The 18,999-nt window shown below is 37.7% G+C and overlaps 1 protein-coding gene across 1 annotated transcript; it reads right to left on the bottom strand.

The window, feature by feature from the left end:
* Positions 1-5,214: 5,214 nt before the first annotated feature.
* LOC108117564 (UDP-glycosyltransferase UGT5) lies at positions 5,215-17,672 on the bottom strand. The gene is given in 5 exon segments (XM_041817720.1): positions 5,215-5,520; positions 5,578-6,184; positions 6,187-6,364; positions 6,425-6,721; positions 17,493-17,672. Coding segments are annotated over 5 exon segments (1,302 nt in total). The 5' UTR covers positions 17,547-17,672; the 3' UTR covers positions 5,215-5,354.
* Positions 17,673-18,999: the final 1,327 nt, after the last annotated feature.

Raw genomic sequence — 18,999 nt, 5'->3', positions numbered from 1 at the left:
GTCCAACTTGCACTTCTTATCGGAAAGCGAATTCTAAAAATAGATTTTTTTTCCTTGTCTCTTTCTTATCTCTATTCGCTTCTGGTAAGCTTAAGCATTAGAGACGAATTTGGTGAAGTCAATATGTTTAGTCTGTGCAGCTGTGTAATAAGCATTACTGCACAGGCACATAAGCGGATAAACATATATATATATATACATACTTATTATATACCATCTGAAAGGTATTGATGTGTAGATCATATATATACATATATATTGGATCTGGCTTCTACGGTTCAAAAGATATATAGATTCAATCTTTATTTTCAATTTTTAAAATAAAAGTTATCGAATAATTCTTATTTTTCAATTTATATAATAAAAATTGAAAATAAAAGTTATTGCGTAATTTTTATATAAAAATTGATACTTAATAATTATTACTAATTTTTAATTATTAAAATTAATTTTAATTATTAAATATCAATTTTTTTCGTAAAAATTAAGAAATAACTTTTATTTTGTAATTTTTTGCTTTTTTAATTATAACCGTTACAGTCCCTGTTTAAAAGTCAAGTTGGTCTGCATGGTTGGACTTTGACTTAAGGGCAAATAAGTAACTAATTATAAGGAGTCATGACAATCATGACATGTTGGTATTCCAGGCCAACTTCTAAAATATATCCTACAATAAATACATTACAATATATATTTTAATTTCTTCTGCAGTCATAAATAAAAAACCCTGAAAGTGATAAATGTTAAATTATAGCCCATCCCTATGAATTAATTACATCAATGTAACTTAAGAAGTTATTTAGTTCACTGGGACCTTAAGTATTTCATATTTACTAAGAAAATTTATATATACAAAAATTTATATACATGTAACCATTTCTGAAGACATATTTCTAGGTAAAGCTTTTAGGAATCCCTAATAGTCTGTAATCTTCAGACCTACAATTTTCTTCGCTAAGAGAATTGTAAAAACTATCAATGCTTCGAAACTGGGTATCATTAAACTTATCAAAACTGTTAAGTAGTCAATCCGAAAGATACCCCTCGTACGCATTTGTCCCCAATTTTTTCCAGAAATTTTGTAGAAAGAATTTTAAAATCTCAATCTTGTATGTATCTTGATAAATTTTCCAAACTAAAATTCAGAAGCCGAACTGAATCTATATGCCTAATTGTAATTTGTGTGTGCTCGGAAAACTTTGTCCTTACTTCATATATATATATGTCATATTTTCCAGAAAATTGGTCGAAGTGGTTCTGCAAGTCGCCATCGTTGATTGCCTTTAGTATTAGTATTAGTAAATGCTCAAGTTTAAACACCCCTGGTTTAGAGGCTCTATATTCTGTCATACCACGTTCTATGATTTCATGTAAATTTGGTTGACAAAACTGATAATAATCTTTCAGGTCAATTACATCATTGGTCGATTATTTTACAGGAAAATGAGAATATTTATAATATAATAAAAAAATTATAAATATTAAATTCAATATTCTTATAAATAGATGTTCTGTTTGCATGTCCACTTGATAGGAGTAATGGTTCCGCACAAGTAAATATATGTGAGTGGAAAATAATGGTAAAGAAACCGAAAAACGTAATAGCTATACGGTAAATTGGATCCGTTATAAATAAAAAGTAAATATATTCTTTAACAGTATCAATAGCGAAGTCCATTAAGATATGTCCATGGAGCCACGCCCACAAAACGCGGAAAACTGTGGCGTATATAGTATGAAAACGGATGTCTTCATTTGACTTTGTGATATGATACATATAGAAATAGTTTTAATGAACATATAATGTCCATTTCCACCATGTTTCAAAAACAGCATGCTTACATTACATTAACTCGTTAAAAAAATATTTTTATTATGTTTATTTTTAATATTTTTTTATTTTTTTTTATTTAAGTTAAAAATAATTAAGATGATGTCTGCTGAGACAATTGACCTTATAAAAACGCAGGTAGATATAACAGAAGACAGTAGACACTTAGAAAAGCTTGCAAGCCTATGCTTAAATTATATTAAACAGTTCGAAGATTTAAAGTCCGAATGTGTAAAAAATAATTCGTCACTGTTAAGAATTGGAGTAGTCGATCACGACTATTTTAAAAAGAAGCATTTTGAAGCCATGATGTCGTCATCTGAAAAAATTAAAACTAAAATTGAAGAAGCCCTGCAAAAGGCAGACAAAATTGAAATCGATCATAAAGTTAGTAGTAGCAGGTTAGAAAAAGCGATAGAGCAACTGAATATTAATTTAAAAGAAATCATAGAAGATATCAAATAGAATAAAGGTAAATCCTTTGATATTAGAGTTCAGAAAATTGATTTTTATTGGAAAAAACTAATTAGTCTAAAAGAAGTCAAAATGACTGATGTCACTGATAGGAGGTATGATGATAGTCTAGATGAGCTAGAATTTGATATTTTAACCGTCACAAATGACATATAAAAGAAACCCGCAAAAGGTAGGTGGTATAAATCAAGAAATGGATGAATTACCAACGCCACCAAAAATTCCGGTACCCACATTTTTTGGAGATTCCAAAGATTGGGATCAGAGAAGCAGTTTAAAATGTTTATTGAGACTATAAACGAGTCAATTCACATGATAAAATTAAAGGGACAAATTTCTGACGAGGTTGACAAAGAGGTTCTTTTATATGAAAGCCATTTAAAAAAACAAAATGAAATTCAACTGTTGTCCGAAAATAAAATTTTTAGAGTAAAGATTAAGTTCTAGAAAGAATACATTCAGTAACAGTTCAAAAGAATTGTTTACTAACAGCTGTTCCATTTGCAAAGGTGTGGGGCACCCAATATTGTATTGTAAAAAATGTAAAGCTTTAAATCCATCAGAAAGAATGGAAAAAGTTAAAAAGCTTCCTTATGTTTTAAATGTTTAAAACACTCATTTAACAAGAAATGCCAGAGCGGAATTTCATGCTCAATTTGCAATAAAAATCATCACAGCATGCTTTATATTAATTTCCAAAAACCGGAGAAAAAAGTAAATACACAAAGCAGCTCGAAAGTATACTTACTTCAATACGCAAGTCAATGCGCTGACTTTTGTAGAAGAGAGGATCGGCCAGCTCGAGATTTTCCGGTTTTTTCCATTTAGATGATAATCGGTGATTGACTGGGTAACGGCAGCTACGAGCGACGCGCTATACTTTTCATTACCTGACCGAGAGCCCGAATTAAGATAGGCCCAGCATGGTACGAATACGACAGCGCGGTTTTTGCGCGGTATTATTTGGCGACAAAGCTGCTGACAGTGGTTTGGCGGAGCTACAGAAACTAAAGATTCGGTATGTGTGGCATTTCAGGACAATGCTGCGGAAAGGGTGCAATGGGATGCGATTGCATATTCAGAAGAGTGTCATGTTGCTAGTGGCAGTTCCTACAGCTGCCAGATCTGCATTGCCGTAAGCTGTGTCCCTTCCATAGGCAATTTAAACAGAGATGCATCCGTTTAGCTTTATCGTAGCGCTGAGTTAAAGTCAATCCTAGAAATTGTGACCGTTTCGTCAAATAATGCTGCTTGAACTCACATAAGGCACGTAATGGTAATGCCGAAGACGAAGCAGGAAGAGTGTGCGATGTCTTTTAAGTCAATCCTAGAAATTGTGAGCATTTCGTCAAATAATGCTCCTTGAAGTCTTATAGGGTACGTAATAGTAATGCCGAAGACGAAACAGTAAAGGTCGGCGATGACTTTTACTACCTACATTTCCCACCTGTTTGCTATCTACATTTTCCACCTGTTTGCTAAGTGTCCAAGTTATCCATCATGCTGCATCGAAGATCGAAAAATGTGGAATATTTGTCCCATGCTGGCAGTTCCTTGGCAGGCACACCCTTCTCCCACCTCTCCTGGTTCTGTTCCAGCTTCGAAGAGATGAGATGGATTAAAACACCGTTACACTGTGCCTTGTCGCTCAATTGCCGCAAACTACTGGTGGATCTCTTCTCTACACCTGGTAGCTTGAATAATGACCGAACGAGTGCCTGGAAATGTGACAGTTTATTATCAAAGCGTAAAATCAATAAAATAATTCATAGGCCCTGTACATTTGACAAATCCTCGTTTGTTTCGGCAGTCTGGTAGGTCTTGAATTCAGTTGAATTTCTCGCTGTGTAAAAAGCGGCAGATTCCTACTTTTGTTTCGCAATATGCTGTGGTAAATCTTATGCGTGCGTCGGATGTCATCTGTGCAATTTCTAGCCGTTCGAGGTTAAGTTCAGAGCAGAAGTAGTCGGAATTCATTCTCTCGACTATCTCGAAGAAAAGAAGAAGCGGGTAGAATGGAACCGAAAACCGAAAATACCTCCGTTCAACAAGAGAAATTGTGTAACGCTCGACTTTGTGCAAAAGTTTGCGAACTGTTAAGCAACCGATGCTGACTATGGCTTACAGGTATATGCAAATACCGTACAAACGATGTGAATTGAATTTATGTTGTTGGCCCTTAAAAGCGAATTGTGTAAAATGCGCTTAGAACTTAATTACTTTTGTTTATTAACTTTTGCGTTGACGAACCGTCGGGGTCAACAAATGTTTTGATGAGGGCATTAATTTATGCTACCCTTTTCATAAATAATATATAAATAAATTAAAAGCGGTGCCGTGAACGGTGAAAAGAAAAGGCCGAAAGAGTTGTTTTCTATTTTTTATTTGCGCTACGCTGCGACTGCGCTTCTACAGCGACAAAGATCGAATGAGCCGAGCGATCAGCGACTCGGGTGAGCTTATATCTGCTTGTCAGCAGATAAATAGATAATTAAGCATACACTTGTTCTTGTCAGTGACCAAATTGTAATTAATGATTTTAGTATCAGCTAGATGACTTTTCCCGACAAGAGTTTTAATGAAAATTAATTTTAAATTTGGTGTTCCATTGGAAAGGTCTTGAAAAATGCTTTATCTTGACGTGTAAAATGGCTCTCCTGCTGCAAGGTGGGGAAAGGCGGTTGCCAGGTCCGAGCTTCCTTCGCTGTTGTAGATAGTGATGAAAAATCCTGTTTCCCTACTTTTGGATTTAAGGCTTAGACATTAATAGTTAGTATTTCTTGAAATTCGGTCATTAGTTCCCATTATAAAAAACTTTTTTATTTTGGCAACAACATCAACGGAGGTTGGTGATCGCCGCTAGCCAATGGAATCGTGCCCAGCATCCTAGGCATAGGTAATTTCGAGTATTTTGCTTTCACGAAACAAGCGTGGAATATATTTGCAGTTATTTTATTGTTTTTTTTATCTTTCGGTTAAGGGAGAATAGAAAAATATGCCCGTAATTGTGTTAACAGTTTAATGACAAAAAACTTATTTTCATATCTGACTACAACTTTTTTGATTCCGTTTTTGGAACTAAATATAATGCAGTCAGAGAAGGACGACAAAGTAGATTTTCAGAACGGAAAGCAAAGTGCTTCAGTAGAAAAATCAAGCCACATAATAAAAGTAAATAAACCGCAAATACATCGATTAAATAGTATTGCCACCACCTGCGTTCAGAGAAATATATTAATATTATTAAATTTAGGAGACCTATATAAGCTCACGTCATATTCCGGGAGGGAGTCTGTAGATGATAAGCCCCTTTGTGACGCATCACATACTCAGTCCAGTAAATAGCTGTTTCCAAAGCTGTTGATCGGTGGTCGAGTAAGAGTTTCTGGCGATACCGCGCCGCATTTCTGTATCTGGGATCGTGTATTACTTTCATAATAGTTTTGTACAGTTCATCAGCGGACAGCTTCTGAAGATCCAATTTTTCTGCATAACCATCGACCACGGCCTTAGCTGAGTTAACATCGTGATCGCAGAATACCGGCATTGTGACAACGGGCACTCCATGATATACCGTTTCAAACATGCTTAACAATCCTCCATGGGTTACAAACGCCCTTATCTTGGGATGCCCCAAAATGTCCTGTTGTGGTAGCCATCGTAAAAGTTTTACATTAGAAGTAAGGTCTTTTATGTCTGCAGAACTGCCTTCATACTTCCACAATACGTGATATGGAAGGCGGGCAAAAGTCTTTACAAGCATGTGACGCAGTCTCGCTGGCATGTTTACAGCTTTAACCGAAGAACCCATAGAAACATAAATGAATCCCGTAACTCCAGAAGCACTTATAAAGTCATCAATGTTACTAGGAAGTTTTTTGCTGGCTTACAATGAATGCAAGCCACTTCTGCCACATTGGGATTAAAGGGTCTAGGATACGAAAGGACTGGGTGACCGTTCTGCAAAATGAAGCTCACATTGCGTGACATCTCGTAAGGATGCGGTATATGGGCACCTAAATGCTTTCGTAATACACGATGTGTGCGACGCATTACATACTATTATTAAAAGGAAAAGGGGTTTAATAGAGGGAAAGTAAAAGTTCACGTACCACTCACCATATGCATCAGTGTTTGTCCGATTTGCATGGCCGTGTTGATTATTCGTTCATAAAGAGTCATTGTGTCCGTAAATCGAGAATAAAAGTTCGGAGTTATAGCATAGCTGACGGGGTTTCCTGCAGTGGAGATGCTGCCTGTGTAAAAGCCCACCGTGTTTATATACATGAACGGGATCTTGAAATGGTACATCATTCCCAAAAAGCACTCTGGGAAAGCACCGTCCAACATGGCCAAATCAAAGTTTCTGTTTGACAGTTCCATGATCTCAGAATCACCAAGCATAGCGTCGCATGACTGTTAACATAAAACAAATCATATATTGGTTAAGTCATCGAATAAGTGTTTTTTTAAGTTCCCATTGTTAAGGAAGCTATACATTTTCAATTTAGTCATACAATACATTACATTATATTATAGCAAGCTATTAAATTTATATCATTGTAGAGCCATAAGTAATGCTCTGAAGGACCCAATACTGCCTTGTTAAATATTTATACATTACCTCATATTGTTTATTGCAATGGTGTCATTTAAATATACATATATATATATATATATATATAATATAACTTAATGTTATCTATACGGTATACAGGTAAGTTTTACTGCTAGAACCAATCGTATTAGTTTTGAGTATACATAAGAGCCCAGGATGCACGTCATATAGTTATAAGAAGGATAAGAAACACAAGGATGGCAAATAAACTATCGATTAAAGACGCCTGAGAGTTCATTGAAAGTATATATCGTTGTGTGGGAAATACTGGTCAGGAAAACGGCAAGTGTAATAAATATGCAAGTTAATAATTTCTAAGGACATTGAGATTGGTGATAACGCTTAGGAAGTCGCTGCTCGGTAGTGCGTCGCAGTGGCTGTCGCCAATTTGTTTTCCTGGAATGCGCTGGTCGCAGTTACGAGAATTGTTCATGGAACGCTACGAAGGCAACGAGACACCGGCGGTAGTGTTGCTTAATATGCTCAAGGGACGTCCCAATGCAAATGAATGCCTCTCGGTGTATTCCAGTCGATTAATTACATTATTACCCATGAGGAGATCGCCAACAACTCAAGGCGCACACGTTCAGCAGAAATTTAGAACTTTCTGGAAAGAAGGGCCCGAAAAAAATAGGTTTAAAATGCAGACGCCGAGTAGATGTCATAATTGCGGAAAACTTGGACATAAAGCAAAAGAATGTCGCAAAAGAAGAACAGAAGAGCGAGACGACACTAGACTAGGCCATAGGAACAACATATCGATGATAGTGAGAGAGAGATCAACGGTGACTTGTTTCAAGTGTGGCGGCATTGGACATACCGCATCAGTGTGTACGAGGGGAACAGCAACAGCAAGCCGAAGTAGCAACGAAAGAAGAGTGGACATGTGCGCATTACTTCAGCCTAAAGGGACTGCAATTCAATTTGGTGAGAAATTTCCATTTTTCTTCGATTCGGGATCTGACTGCTCTCTGGTAAAAAAGACAGTCGGCGTGAAGCTAGCCGGAAAAAAATTAAATAACTTAGTAGTTTTGAGAGGCATAGGCGACAACATTGTCAAAAGCAACATCCAAATTCTGTTCATGTTGACTGATTATCTAGAAATCCCGTCACTGTAGCAGCGTAAGAAAGTTCAAGTAACGTAGAGGAAGTACGAGTTAAATTGGCAAGTATAACTCACAACTGGTTTATATCCGAACAAAAGCGTGATCAGGACGTAGCGCAAATCATGACAGATTTAAACAGTGATAAAATGCAGAAAGAAATAGCTAATTCTTATGAAGTCAGGAATAGTTTGCTGCATCGAAAAATTCAAGGAAATGGGCAATGACCTATCGTCCGGGCTCGCTCCGGCCAAAATGCTGACACAGCGTCTGGCCGGATGCCCGTGCATAGCCGTTAACTTTACTGAAGTGGAATGCTCAGATGCGCCACCTTAAGTCAGAAAAACATTTTTGAAAATGCTCTGCGACAGGAAAAAAACCTTCGCGGACCGACGAAACGGGAAAACGTAAAATTCGTCTCTTATTGGACTTTTGCGAATTGACCGAGAGGACAATACCTGATCGCTATCCCATGCCAAATATATCTTTGACACTAGGGAATTTAGGCAAAGCCAAAAACATCACAACGCTCGTTTTGAAGTCTAGCTACCACCAAATCACACTGGCAGAACCTGACCGTGAAAAACTTCCTTTTCCGTTAATGTAGGAAAGTGCGAGTTTCGCAGAATGCCATTTGGACTAAAAATGCTGCCAGCAGTTTCCAAAGAACTATAGACGATGTAGAGCAGATCGGCAAATTTTGTAATGTCTATGTTGATGATGTTATCGTCTTAGAGCACGAAAACTACCACATTCAGCACGTAGATTGGCTTCTCTAGAGCCTTTACGATGCTAATATGAGGATATCAACACAAAAATCTCAATTCTTCAAAAAAGAGTTAGTTTTTTGGGTTTTATAGTCACCGACAACGGGGCTACCAGAAAAAATCAACGCCACTTAGGAATTCCCTGAACCCAAAAACGTTTTCGAGGTTAGATCATTGCTGGGCATGGCCAGCTATTAAAGATGCTTTATTAAAGATTTTGCGTCAACAACTAGCCCATTTCGGACATCCTGAAAGGGGAATATGGTAGTGTCAGCAGACAGAGGTCCAAAATTATCCAGGTGCAGTTCAGCGAGCCGCAACGGCTAGCTTTTCATAAGATGCGTAACATTCTGGCTTCCGAGAATGTCATCCTCAGGTACCCCGACCATAAAAAAGCATTTGATCTAACGACAGATGCCTCAGCTTACGCCATTGGCGCGGTGCTATCCCAAGAGGGACAGCCCATTACTATGATATCGAGAACCTTAAAGGACAGAGAAGTTAACAGTGCCACCAATGGGAGGGAGCTGTTAGCAATAGTTTGGGCGCTGGCCAAATTACGTCACTAATAAAATATCAATATCTTTACTGACCATCAACCATCGCAGTATCGGAGTCCAATCCGAATACGAAAATCAAAAGGTGTACAGCCTGCATCGACGAGTCCGGCGCCCTCTCAAGACAGCAACATAACGTTTTGGGAGAGGAGGAAGCTTTTTGAAGCGTGGCCATGATTCACAGTGAGCTGTCGCTTACCCACACTATTAAGACCACGGGCAACCCTTTAAATTGTTTTCAGAACCAGATTACTCTGGAGGAAGCACGCTTTCCATCAAAACGCCGCTTCATACTCTTCGGAATCAAGAAACGACACAACATTGACATTCAAGAACCGGGTTACGGACATCTTTGCAGCCGCTGAGAGGCGAGAAATCCTCACTGTTAAGCACAGCAAGGCTCACAGATCGGCCCAAGATAATGTGAAGCAGATACTCTCCAAATATAACTTCCCGAAAACGGACAAACTAGCTAGAGAAATCGTCGCTAACTGCAAAACATGTGCTAAGGCTAAATATGACAGGCATCCCAAAAAGCATGTGCTTGGGGAAACGCTAGTCCCGTCCCATGTTGGGGAAATGTTCTACATAGACATCTTCTCAACGGACAAGAAGTATTTCTTACATGCATTGACCAATTCTCAAAATTTGCGATGGTCCAGCCAATCACCTCTAGAACTATAGAGGACATTAAACCGGCACTACTACAACTCATGAATGTTTCCCGAAAGCCAAACTCATATATTGCGATATCGAACCGTCATTGAATTCGCACACTATTATGACCATACTGGAAGCCCATTTCGGCCTTAGCATCTCGAATGCACCGCCCCTCCACAGTGTCTTAAACGGACAAGCACTCTATTAGAGCTTGCTACATGCCTTAAAATTTATAAAGGCCTCAGTGACACCGTCGATCTAATCTTGCTGGCCACAGCCAGATATAATAAATCTATCCATTCCGTCATTAATAAGAGGCCAGCCGACGTAATTCTAACACAGTCGGATAAACCACAGTATGAGGTTCAGAATAGGATAAAACTCACCCAAGATAAGCTTAGAAACATGGAAAATGCTTCCCGACAGAACAGGGTGGCGAAAAAGACCTGGTAAAATCCAACAGGCGGCTAGGAAACAAACACTTATCATTGTGTGAAGAGAAAATGGTAGAAGCGGACATGGGGACCACAGTCCTCATTAAGGGGAAGGGATTTTTAATTTTAGTCATGCTTAATTTTTCACTCTTTGGTGGTGGGATACCCCATTAGTTCAAACAATTACAATATATTCAAATTACAGGTTTATATCCATTCCCCTGCTATTCCTTCTTACCGCAACATCGGCGCATGTCACGGACTACTCTAAAGCTAAGTACATTCCCAATGTCGATGGTAGAATTTTAGTATGGGAGGAATTCGCTTACGTTTTACGAATTACGCGCTATAATAGAAACTGAAGCGATAACCAACATGTTCCCCCAATCACATATGCGAAAGCTTTTGAGCGTTGACACCGCTCATCAACGCGACCTGCTCGAATCTCTGAGCATTAACCTTAGAGTAGCCAGATGCTTAGACTTCTTAGGAACAGCATTAAAGATAGGGGCGGGAACATCAGACGCAGAAGATTTTGAATAAATTAAATTCAACGAATTCCAACTATATAATGCAAACAATAGACAAATAAATATCAACAACGAAGTACAAGACCAAATCAATAGAATTTCCACCACTGTCAACCAAATTCTGAGGTCGGCTAAAGAGTCCCAGGTCGACACGGGACATATATTCGAGATGTTGTTAACTCGAAATATAATGATGACAATAGAGTTGCAAAATCTTATGCTTGCAGTAGCTCTTGCCAAAGTCAATGTCGTTAGCTTTAGCATATTAAAACATACAGACCTAGAGAATGTGTGGTTGGAAGAGCCCACCGAGACTGCAATTTAAGATGTTTTGTCAGTAGCGTCCGTAAAAATCTTACAATCCACAAACGTTTTACATTTCATTATTAAATTTCCTAAAATCAAATCAGCCTGTAAGAGGATTACAGAGTATTAGAATTGCTCCACAACACCAGGGGTTACCTTTTGCCAGCTGGCGCTAAGAAGATCGTGAGTTTAGACCAACTGAGGCACTAAGAACGAACATGTTGTATGCTGATATAGCTCGACCAAAGGATATGCAAGTAAGCAGTGGCACTACTCTACAGAGTGATGCCATCCTTCCGATCCTAAGCTCAACCAAAAGTTCTCTGCGATAGATAATGCAATCCGTGACATCAATACCAAATTAAATACTCTATTTAAGTTGCTGCAGAATAATGCAGAGTCCAAGAAGGCTTTCAGAGAGCTGGTACAGGTTTTCATTGCACGATTGTCGAAATGATTTAACCAACATTAATTATTGGATTGTGGAACGCTAGTGGTTTAATTCGAATATCCAAAAAGCTTCAAACTTTCTTCAGCGTCCATACCATTGACATAATGATTTTCACAGAAACAAACATGGCCACACTGCATACCACACCTGAGACAAAACCACAGCGCTTGCAACTCCTTCCCAGAGAAGCTAATATAAACGCTTTTAAAGCCTTCCTAGAACAACTGAGCGGGGTTAATTTGCAAATCCAGGAACCTTCAAATCAGAAACCAAGTTGATGAGATAGCTGCACCCAGAAAGGGTGCAGAGACCCCTAAACATCTCCAGCTACCTCCCAGAATTTGGGCACTTCTCAATCTAAAGCTTAGAGGAAGAAGACAGTATGCAAGAACAGATCGGATAGATTTATAATCGGCTGGCAAACTGCTTAAGCAAGGCACTCGCATGAAGAAAACGAGAATCTATAGACAGATTTTGTGAAAATCTGGACACAGACGCTAGTTCTAACTAATCGCAGTGGAGTATAACAAAACAGTATAAGGCTCTGCCCTTAAGGCCCTTCAGGCTGCTAGTGCCGTACTAGCCTAAAAAAGCTGAAGTGTTCGCAAACAACGTCGACAAGTTGAAGAGTTTCTGGATTCTCCGTTTCAAATTAGCCTGCCTGTTAGCCCTGTCACATTACTCCACAGCTGTTTAACCCTGTCACAATGACAGAGGTGAAATACCTTATAGGTAAATTATCACCGAAGAAAACACCAGGTAAAGAACTTCTGGACAACTATTTCAGGATCAAGCCTTGCAGTTTCTGGTGTCGATATTCAACAGCGTACTAACTGTTGCATACTTGGAAATCGGCGAATATATTTATAATCCCAAAACCTGGAAAATCGCCGACTGACGTAGATTCATTCAGGTCTATAAGTATTCTGTCATCTCTGAGAAAAATCATGGCAAGGCTGATTCTGCACAGGATACTTACTTACGATAATGTTTCACAAATGGGCCATGAACCAGAACATTTGCGTACACGCAGACAAATGTTCCAATGTGACGTTCACCAATCTTCGTAGCAGCTGCCGTGGAGTCAGCCTTAACGGAAGTCCAATCAGAGCACTTTCTGCATACAAGTACCTCGGTGTCACTTTGGACAAGAAACTCACATTTGGCAGGCACATTACTTGTGTTCAACACTCCCACTGAACCAAAGTATCTCGGATGGCTTGGCTTCTCACACAACGCAACAAGCTGGCACTTAGCTGTAAGGTGAAAATATACAAGTCAATATTGGCTCCAAGTCTTTTCTACGGACTTCATGTTTATGGGATTGCGGCAAAATCCAACCTCAATAAAATCCGGGTTCTGCAATTGAAAACAGTAGATACGCGGTTTATTCGTAACAGACACATCGAACGTGATCTCAAATTACCAAAAATTAGAAACAAGCTACAGAAACTGGCTCAGAAATACATGGATAGACCTAATGGGCAACCCAATAGACTAGCCAGAGAACTTGGCACCGCTGAAATAAACAGCGCTAAACCAAGCAAGCGAATCAAAAGAAGACTTAAGACACCACCCTCAAGACCTGCCGGACCGGATATTGACATAAAAATATTACCTCACACATATCAAAAAACAAAAACAAGATTATACGCTATAGTCGAGTGCTAGTAGAGCTAGAAAGTTCAATTTCAGTATGTATAATCTTTAGATGCTAACGCATCTTACAGTGGCCACACCCACACATACGCCCACCTAGCTCAAAAGACGGTTTTCGCATTTTTTTTAGAAAAACTGATATCTTGGTAACAATAAGTTATAGAAAGTTTGGAATAAGCATGTAGGTTTTAATGATGCTCCCAATGCGAAATGTTTTTTCCGATCAAACCACGCCTACTCTAACGCCCACAAACAGCGGAAAACTGTATAATATTGTTATGAATGCCTTCTTTTAACCTTAAATAACTTATTTCTGTTAATATCTATCGATTTACCAAGATGTTTTAAGTCTTAACATTATTTTGCTGCTTATGAAGAAATTTAAGTTATAAGGCCTCACATGGGCAGTGACGTCACTATCAGTTACTCAACATACTTTTTCTGACAATAGGTGGCGGCTTGTGAATTTTCCCTAGCAAAATGAATATTTTAAAATTGTGTAAAACAGTAACGGGTATCTTATAGTCGCGGCACTCGACTATAGCGTTTCCTCTTGTTTTTATATTATTTTTATCGTTTATACTAACGACCTTAAAAGGTTCTAGAAAGTTCTTATCTAGTTTGTGCCCAGTCTTACTTTTAAGTAATACTTGTTCTCCAATTTTTAGATCGAAGTTATTAACATCTTTGTATGCTGATTCTAACCTAAACTTCCTTATCATAATCTTTGTTTTATATAGGATCTATTTGATTTATTTTAGAAATATCTATAAATTTTTGAGCTGGTCTTCCGAACACTTATTCGTATGGACAATAATTATGCCTGACTGATGGTGTAGTGTTAAAACAGTAGGTGAAATATTTCCCAATTACTTTTGTCACTTGAAATATATGAACGAGATTTCATTACTTATACAATGTAATCAAGAGTACCCCGAATTAGACAGTTCTAAACTTTAAAATATAACAGGAATGGGAAAAGATTATATAAAATCTTTGGGTTTAGCGCTTGTGGAACTTAAAACAAAAAATTGAATTTGTAGCATGCACATATTATCGTTTCGAATACACACTGTACCAATGCCAGCATTGTGCTACTGTGTTTTGCGTAAACACAAATTGGCCGACAGAAATACGATCGGTCCAAACGCGCCACAGCCCCCGTTACGTGGGAAGTGCAATTGTCGACACTTTCTCATAGCTTGACAACGCACATATATAACATGTGCATATGGATCTCTCTCGCGCTCTCGCTAATGTGTGAGCATAAAATATAAAATATTATACATAGCCGCTGCTGCCGCTCTGCTGATGTTTTTGTAGGCAGCGCAGCGCGAGCTCTTAGCTTTAAGAATATATTTATATCGAACATTCAATAAAATATAGTCGAACGGAACACGACAATTCGTCACTCGAATAATTGCTTGGCGACCATGACAGTCCTGTTGTCGTCGTCCTTCGGTTGCGTCTCTAACTCATCGTCTGGAATCGGCTTGTCCGTTTGTCGTATGGTTGTACCATCCATTACATCCCACGTTGACACAGTGGGCAAGAATCCTGTAGTGTTTCCCATTCTTCACGCTCACAATCGGTGGCGCAGTAAACGGGACTGTCTACCCCACTTTCTTCTTCAACTCGTCTTTATTCCAGTTACTCGTAGAGTAAAAGGGTATACTAGATTCGTTGAAAAGTATGTAACAGGTAAAAGCAAAAGTATGTAAAGTATATATATTCTTGATCAGGATCAATAGCGAAGTCGATTGAGCCATATCCGTCTGTCCGTCCGTCTGTCCGTATGAACGCTGAGATCTCAGGAACTATAAGAGATACAAAGTTGATATTAACCATGAAGATTCTTGAGGTCCCTACGCAGGGCAAGCGACCCTAAAATCGCTGAAATCGCAGGAACTATTATTGCTAGAAAGTTGAAATTCAGTATGTATAATCTTTAGATGCCAGTGCATCTTATAGTGGTACTATTATTGGGCCCACCCATACGCCCACCAAGCTCAAAAGACGGTTTTTGCATTTTCTTGAAAAACTGATATCTCGATAACTACAAAAGATAGAAAGATCGGATTAAGCATATAGGTTTTTATGATGCTCCAAACTTGACTTGAGGTTTCATCCGGCCACGCCTACTCTTACGTCACAAACCGCGAAAAACTGTGCCGTCTATAATATTATTATGAATGCCTTCGTTCGACCTTAAATAACTTATTTCTGTTAATATCTATCGATTTACCAAAGATTTTTTTAATTCGAACATTATTTCGCTATTTATGAAGAAATTTAGGTTATAAGGCCTCACATGCTGTGTGACGTCACTATCAATTACTCAACATGCTTACTCTGACAATAGGTGGCGCCTTCTGAATTTCCACAAGCCAAATTAATATTTTAAAATTTTGTAAAACCGTAACGGGTATCTTATAGTCGCGGCACTCGAATATAGCGTTTCCTCTTGTTTTTTTTTTAATTGGCGCAGTAGACGGGGCTGTATACCTTCTTCTATATTTTGTGTATCGTATTCTTGATAGATTCTTCTCAGTATGTGCTTGTGTAAGTTAAAAATTTTCACATTCGAGAATATAACTTGATTATATGTTTTTATTATTTTATTTTGTTTGTTATTTTTTGTATTTACCCACGAATGGTGAAGTAAGTCCTGTGGTGTCTTTTAGTATAAAAAGTATGAAACAGGTAAAAGGAAGCGTTTCCGACCCTATAAAGTATATAAATTCTTGGTCAGGATCAATAGCGAAGACGATCGAGCTATGTCCGTCCGTCTGTCCGTATGAACACTGAGATCTCCGGAACTATAAGAGATAGAAAGTTGAGATTAAGCACGAAGATTCTTGAGGTCCATACGCAGCGCAGCATCCACGGGACATCTAACGCCCACAAATCACGAAAAAGTAATATCACTGAAATCTCAGAAAATATTAGAGAGGTGCTTCGCCAATTGGTTTGAGCGCCTCCAAAAGTGATAAGTATTTCTGGAGAATACTTTGAAAAACAATAAGTTCATTTTTGATGATAAATATTCGCTTTTTCATTATTAAGCTTGAAATATAATATGTCCTTGTAGCTGACTGAGTGACTGCTGACTTCCAGAACTGACTGGGAGCACGTGCTAAGTGCCGGGGCGTCCATTAATCACTGCAGGAGGAGCGGGACGCATCGGTCCGCCTTGATTTATGCCTTAGAATATTGTTTTTGATTTTTTGAATTCCTTCGAATGCAGTCTCTTCCTGCCGATTGTTGGCAAATTTCATTTGTCATCTTGTATCCTTTATCCTTATGCCTAATGCGAAAGCATTTCGGTTTAAAATTCAATCGGCTTGGAGAGTCCTCCACTTGTTTTAGCCATTTCTATTCCCGTGGTATGGTCGGATATGCTTCTTTCTACCTGTTACAACGAATGCAATAACCCTTTAGCTCTACGAGTGACGGATATGAAATGGTTGGTAAGACAAAAGGATCTTACTCTGTTCACCAATGTCAAATTTTTCTAACTATTTCAATTATTGGCAAAACCATAAAGTGTTTTTTTTAACAGATGGTGCATATACGGTAACATTACAGCCCATTAGAGTATTTAAGATCTAAATTTTTTAGTAACATGAACAAATTTTCAGATTTGAAAAATGTTTTATAAGACGATAGGTATTCTCCAACAACGTATAATAAAAAGAATATGTGTGAATGTGATGTAAACCGATTTAACTTGGTCCGCCAAATTTAGCTCGTCATTACCAGATTTAGAGTAACCGAATTACACGATCTTCGAAATCCTCACACAAATAAAACTGATTTCTAGCGGCACTAAATTTAAGCTTAACTAACTATCTACAGACCTAATCCGTTCCGCGACATCTCCACACCCGTAAGAAGCTTCTCGAGATGAAAATCTCTTACATCAAATTTGTTTTTTGTCTCTTTTTTGATTAAAGACAAATAATAAATATTCCTTAATGTTCTCTAGTTTTGAGTAAAAGCATAAAGAAGTATGTGAAATCTTATTTAATCAAAAATAGCAAATATTTTTGGGAAATTTTTTAAAGTAAAGTAAATAGTGAATATAACTTTAAAAACTTACTTCGAAAGCATATCGCAGACCATCCCAGGGCTTAATGGGCATTTCTCCAGCCATTCGTGAACCCAAGAGATCCCAATTTGTATAGTTGTGAATATATTCAACAAGTCCGGATGGTGTTACCTCTAGCAGACCTTTTATTGTAAAATCGGCTGGAAAACCACTTAGAAAGGTTATATTGTGTCCCCTGAAATCATTGGAATAAGTTATTCAAAGATATAATTTTCCGGATTCACGGTAACTTAATTATTTAAACGATGATTAGGTCTTACTTTAAGAACCAAATAACTTGTTTTCTTATCAAACCTATTACAAACCTGGGATTATGCATGCAGATTCTTGAGATGCCTATGCAAAGCAAGTTTATTTCAGCATACCGCACATCCCTCTCTAACCTTCCCCCCCCCACAAATTAAGAAAAACTAAAATTGCTGAAATATCAGCATACATATTCTAGAGATTCCACCGCAGCTCGAATTATTTTCCATTAGGCCACGGCCACTGTAACAAACCGCGGAAAACTGTAGCTACTTCTTTTCGAATGGGCTTCTAGTCAATATCTATCGATTTACCAAAAAATTTTAAACTCGGAACATTGCTTCGCGAATTATTAAGAAATGTAGGTCATAAGGCCTCACAAAAAGGGACGTGAACAGCAGTTATTAAGTATGAATTTCCTGAGGAAATGAGGCGGATCGCCAATTTCTGTGTAATTAAGTTGAATAAAACAGTATTGGTTAGTTAGTTAGTGCTAAAATAATGTTGTTTATTTTTATAAACTAAACTGTATATAATTGATCAAATTTATTAATAAGAATTTTCTAAATGTCACCTAATAATATATTTATTCGAGTAATTGTATGCACCATATGGTAGTTAGAAGAAATGATTTGTTTTATTTTTCCATCCAAAAATATTTAAAATTTGAAACAACGTTTACCATCGAAACTGTGTTAAAGAGTTAGAGCTTAATTCCATTACACAGCTACTCCTCGCATTGCATACGTATTTTTGGAGCATTTAAGAAAAACCCTTTAAATCCCGTTAGAAATCTAAATGTTTTAAAAATAGTTTTAGGCGAAAAGTATCAAAAAAGTCTTCGGCTATGAGTAGCATTAAGTCGATATAGTTATTTAAAATACCTATGTTGATCTATTGCGTGATATTAATAAACATATTTAAATTTTTGTTTGGTTAGAAGGCATCAAGGTAAGTCCGCGCGGGACAGCTTCAGACATTAATGAACCGGAATCAGAAATGGTGTATATGGGAGAAATTTTTTTTGTTTTAAGAAGATATGGGAATTGCCATTAAAATTTTCATACGAGTATGTCGTATGTTTGACACTTAAACACTAAATGGAGATCCCAGATGCCATCGTTTAAAAATGTGAAAACTTTTGAATTGAGACAGAGAAAATCCAGAGTAAATATATTGTCGTCATAAGCGAATGTGTGGAATGAAACCACTGAAGAAAACGGGAGATTAGGCACTAAAGATAGTTTGTCAG

The sequence above is a fragment of the Drosophila eugracilis genome, unplaced genomic scaffold (genome assembly GCF_018153835.1).
Source record: "Drosophila eugracilis isolate 14026-0451.02 unplaced genomic scaffold, ASM1815383v1 contig_1870, whole genome shotgun sequence".
Taxonomy (NCBI): Eukaryota; Metazoa; Arthropoda; class Insecta; order Diptera; family Drosophilidae; genus Drosophila; species Drosophila eugracilis.
Note: the sequence above shows the minus strand (reverse complement) of the source record. Positions and strands in the feature narration are given on the sequence as shown.